Source organism: Macadamia integrifolia, chromosome 1 (assembly GCF_013358625.1).
Source record: "Macadamia integrifolia cultivar HAES 741 chromosome 1, SCU_Mint_v3, whole genome shotgun sequence".
NCBI lineage: Eukaryota > Viridiplantae > Streptophyta > Magnoliopsida > Proteales > Proteaceae > Macadamia > Macadamia integrifolia.
The window spans coordinates 20986245-20991800 of NC_056557.1; the positions used below are offsets into that span (position 1 = coordinate 20986245).

Below are 5556 nucleotides of genomic sequence, written 5' to 3' on the forward strand. Positions count from 1 at the left end.
TAGAGGTGTTTAGTATGATTTGACACCTATTTTTCATTAAAATAAATCAATACATCAATAAATTCATAAATTCATAAACATGAGACGTGTTTATGATTTATTGGGATAAAGTGATTATTATTGTTTATGCACAAGACCATTAATGAGCATATGTTTTAATGTCTCAAAAATAAAGGTAAAAGGACCAATTCACATATTTTTATAAAAATCCCTTCAAATTGAGTCAAATCCTTTGGTGAAGACCCTTAAGAATATTCAACATTTACCAAAAAGAAAAAGGTAAAAAATACAATGATTCTACACCTTCGTCCCTCTATCTCACTCTCCTCTCTCCTCTTTCCTCTCTCTCTCTCTCTCATCTTGCCCAACTCTCTCTCTCTTTCTCCCCCCCCCCCAAAACCCTAGAAATCCTATGAATCGACCACTTGGATTCCCTGGAATTGGGTTGACCTCTCTCTCCCTATCCCTAGAAATCTTATGGATTGACAAATCTAGATTGGATGGAATTTGGTTGGGTCCGATCAATTCTAGGTTTTAACTGAATATCCCTGACCTGACCTGCAATTGAGAATAAATAATGTTACATAATGTATTCTACTACCAAACATATTTTTATTATATAATCTATTATATTTCGCTAGTAACCAAACTATTATTATTTATAATCCATAATCTATTATTATAATTGATTCTTAAGAAATAAGTAATAAATATAAACGTAAACTATGCCAAAGAGAGTTCAACTTTAAATCAACTTCAATAATCATAGTTGATGCTTCCCCAACATGACACGACCCTAGGTATCACCCCCACCAATTGACTGAGAAACAAAGTCGTCATTCTTAATTTTTGTTTTTTTTTATGGGGTAAAAAGATAAAATCATCACTAACACACACCGTAACACGCTATAAATTGTAGAGGTTTGAGTAAGGTGAAAGAAGTCATTTGAGCAAATTTCGTTCATCTAATCTAGAAATTGCTATAAAACCCTCAATTCAAAAAAAATTAGGGGAAAAAAATGGCTGAGAGCGTCTTGCACATTGCAGAGAAATTAGGCAAGTTGCTAGTTAAGGAAGCTGAATTTCTCCACAAAGTGAAGAAAGAGGTGGAATCTCTTTCAAAGGAACTCAAGGCCCTTGGTTCCGATTTGAAGAAGGCCGATGTGATGACCAACAAAGAAGAAGAAGAATCCGATGAATGGGTTAACCAACTCAGAGATTTGGCCTTTAAGGCTGAGGATGTTATAGAAGTCTTCGTCAACAATGCAACGCAATATGTTGGGTGCAATGTTATCCAGCTGATGATGGGGTGCATCTGCCAAATTATAACTCTCCACAAATTGAAAAATGAAATCGATGATATCAACATCAAACTAAAGGAACTAAAGGACCTTCCAAAGAAAAGCTCACCGTTCACAATTAAGAGTCTAGAGAATGGTGGTGAAACTTCTTCTATCCATCATGACCAGGAAGAAGACCAGCTGGTGTTAAGCAGAGCTAACGAAGATGATGATATCGTCGGTTTTCAAGAGGAATCAAACAAATTGGCATTGTCATTGACGAAGAAAGAACCACTAGGACAGTTCTTTGTTGTCTCCATTTGGGGTCAGGCAGGAGCAGGAAAGACTGCACTTGCTCGAAATATTTACAAGAGAAGCGATGTTAAGAATCAATTCGATTGTGTTGCATGGGTTTCTGTTTCCCCAGACTACCATGTAGAAGATATCTGGCAAGCCATACTAGGACAAGTTAAGAATCTCACAGAAGAAGAAAAGGAGAAGCTACAAGGGAAGAAGAGCGTTGAATTGCGGCATATGGTCCGTGACTGCTTAGAAGAAAAGAACTACCTGATTGTCTTGGACGATTTATGGAAACAAACAGATTGGAAGATTATAAGCATGGCCTTTCCAAAGTCACACGAAAAGAAATGCAGGGTTTTGCTCACAACTCGTATCGAAGAAGTAGCCCGTGCTGCTAACCCATCAACTGATCCGGAAATACTACGGGTTTTGAATGACGAGGAGAGTTTGGAGCTATTCTTGAAGAAAGTATTCGGATGCTCCTCGGACAGAATACCAAAGGGTATTCTCTCTGAGAAAATGAAGGCTGTGGCAAGGCAAATGCTTTCAAAATGCGAGGGACTCCCAATTGCAATCGTGCTTCTGGGAGGCATTCTATCAGCAAAAAGGAAGGATATCTTTGAGTGGACGAACATGCTTGGAAAGGTCCGTTCAGATCTAGCAGAATCAACAGACCTCCGTAAGGTATTTTCTCTGAGCTATAATGAATTGCCATGTGCCTCAAAACCATGTTTCCTTTATTTTGGACTTTTCCCAGAGGATAGTGTGATCGAATGTGATAAATTGATTCGACTATGGGTAGCTGAGGGATTTATAGAGCAGCGAGATGATAAAATAATGGAAGATATGGCTAGAGATCGGCTTAAGGGTTTAATCCAAAGGAGCATGATCCAAGTTGTTGAATGTAAATCAGATGGGGATCCTCAAACATGTCGTACTCATGACCTGGTCAGATCATTAGCTATACAAGAAGCGAAGAAAGCTAAGTTTTCCAGCATCTGCAAGAAGAAACAATTGGAGGTGTCGATGGAAGGCAGCTGTCGTCGAATTGCCTTGCATCCTCAAGATTTCGAGTTTCATATTGGTACGTCTACTTCTGCTCCTTTCCAATCCATTGTTGAGATGAATGCTGATCTCGTGGGCGTTAAAGAGGAAGTGGATCGACTAGTAATGTTGTTGACACAGGAAGAACACCTGGGACGGGTTGCTGCCGTTTCTATTGTGGGCATGGGGGGAATAGGGAAGACAATGCTCGCACGACATGTTTACAATAAAATTGAGGTTAAATCTTATTTTACTTGTCGTGCTTGGGTAAATGTCTCCCAACACTATGCTGTAAGAGATATTTTGAAGATTATATTGCAACAAGTTACAACCCTCACAGATGCAGAGTCAAAACTTGAGAGCGAGGATGTGTTGCAAAGGAGGCTCCACAATCATTTCAATCAAAAACAACAGAGCAACCTCGTTGTATTGGACAATATTTGGAGGACAGAAGATTGGGATATCATAAGAAACATTTTCCCGGAGCCACTCAACAGCCAGAGTTGCAGAATGTTACTCACGACTCGCTCTGCAGATCTAGTATATCACGTCAGTTCATCAAGTGCTCCGCTTCACCTACGTTTATTGAATGGTGAGGAAAGTTTGAAGCTATTCCTGCAGACGATCTTTAAGTGCTCACTGGATGAAATATCAGAAGCTGGTCTCTCCAAAGAGATGATGGACATAGCGCGTCTTTTGGTCAATGAATGTGCTGGAGTCCCACTTGCAATTGTGCTTCTAGGAGGCCTCTTATCAGTGAAAAGGGTGGCTGTCGCTGTGTGGGTTGATATACTTCATAGGCTTAAGGGGATTAATTCACATTTTATTTTAGAGGATTTATTATATATGGCTTATCAGGATTTGCCTGATTACTTGAAATCTTGCTTCCTTTCTTTGAGACATTTTCCAGAGGACACTGAGATGGCCTGTGACACATTGATTAGATTATGGGATGTGGAAGGATTTTTGAAGCTGAGGGACAATTACACCTTAGAAGATGCGGCAAGAGATTACCTTGAAGAGTTAATCCAGAGGAAGCTGATCGAGGTAGCAAAAAGGAAATTGAACGGATCTCCTGAAACTTGTCGGATTCATGATCTCCTTCGAGATTTTGTGTCAACTGAAGCCCGGAAAGCGGAATTTTCTAAGAGTTCTGAGAATGAACAATTGAGGTTGGCCCAAGGCAATCGTCCACTTGCCTTGCATTCTAAGGACAGTACTGAGCTCGTCCATGAGGGTAATACATCTACTGCTCCTCATTTCCAAGCCCCCAAAACTTTTAGTTTGATGGATGATATCCTTTCTTTTTTGGATCCCTTCAAATTTCCAAACCATGTCTATTCCTTGCTGTGTTTATCCAAAAACCCCCAATTTTGCTTTCAACAGTTCCAGTTGCTTAGAGTACTTGATCTACAAGGTGCAGAAAATATCATGGAAGTACCTAAAGAAATTAGGAATCTCACCCTTCTTAGGTACTTGAGCTTACGCAACACCCGCGTAAAACAGATTCCATCTTGGATTGCTAATCTCCGCAACATACAAACATTGGATGCACCTGGTTCCAAGATTCCCATTGATATGTTGAAACTAAATCAGTTGAGGCATCTTTTCGCCCATTCCTTCTACTTATCCGCTTCAGCTGCTTCTTCTTCTTCTTCTGCGTCTCTGTGCATTGATGTTCTTGAGCAGTTAGAGACATTGGAACTAGCGGATGTAAGCGATTGGGAAATTAGTGGCCTCCACAAGTTGACCTATCTCAGAATTCTAAGGTTACGTCGTGGTGGTGACGACACGGTGCTCATGGCCGTAGCCTATTTGATGCGCCTTAAGTTCCTCAGCTTGACACAAGCAAAGGTATCGTCTTCTCCAATGCATTTGCCATCACTGTCGAGCCACAAGCATCTCAATGAAATTGTTGTGGAGGGAACAATAACTGAAGCTAATGATTTCCCACCACATCTCACTTACTTGTGGTTAGAGAATTCTATTGTGGTGGACACATTCTTCCGTCTCCAAAAGCTACAATATCTAAAGAGGCTCTGCTTGCGACTGTTCAAGGGCATGTCATCCTACGTTGTCCGTTTGAATTTCTCTGTGGGAGCGTTTCCAAAACTCGAGTATTTATATATTAGAGTTGATTTCGAGCTTGAAAATTGGACAGTGGAGGAAGGGGCATTGCCTAGTTTGAGTGTTCTGCATATCGAAGGAGGTAACAGGTTAGGAAAGCTTCCAGATGGGCTGAGTTATGTCAAAACCTTGAAGGAACTTATCATAACAAGGGGGTACGATGTGGCAGAGAGACTGCAGCCTGGTGGAGAAGAATGGAAAAAAGTTAAAGACTTAAACCCTACTATCAAATGTTTGGATGAGAGCTCTATGAACCCTTGACAACATGCATGGAAACCCGTCGGTGAGTTAATATTTTTTTCCATATATTTTCGTTTCAGTTTCTCAATCCATCCAACCCTCCCTCTTGTGTGTGTTTTAACCATTATTGGTGCAAATTTCAGCCATTTTTTTTTTCTTAGAGATTTTGTTGATTTCTTCATTTATATTGCTTTATCAATGAGTTAAAACTTCATTTACATAGACCACAATCTACCATATATATGTTCATCATTTCTTCTTATTTTAACATTGTAAATTGCAATTTGATGCAATCTTTAAGTGTCATGACTAATTATCACCCCTGCACCCAACATAAGTGACTCCAACCTTAGATTGCCACCTATTAACAGATCTCTCTAAACTCAAGTAGCCTCACTCTTTCTTTTTTTCCATCTTTCTATAGGGGTTTGGATAAATTACACGAGGAGCCACAAATTATCGTCTTGAAAGGATTCAACTTGATGGAGATGATTTGAGTAAAGATTAGGCACACAATGGGTTACCATCAGCTTCTAATTTCCCATTCCTCCCCCCCCCCCCCCCC

At 40.0% G+C, this 5556-nt stretch overlaps 1 protein-coding gene across 1 annotated transcript; it reads left to right on the forward strand.

Moving 5' to 3' along the window:
- The first annotated feature begins 989 nt into the window (after positions 1-989).
- Positions 990-5553, forward strand: LOC122077296 (disease resistance protein RPP8-like). The gene is made up of 2 exons (XM_042643206.1): positions 990-5034; positions 5416-5553. Exon 1 carries the CDS (start codon positions 1020-1022, stop codon positions 5010-5012), a length of 3993 nt encoding a protein of 1330 aa, XP_042499140.1. The 5' UTR covers positions 990-1019; the 3' UTR covers positions 5013-5034; positions 5416-5553.
- Positions 5554-5556: the final 3 nt, after the last annotated feature.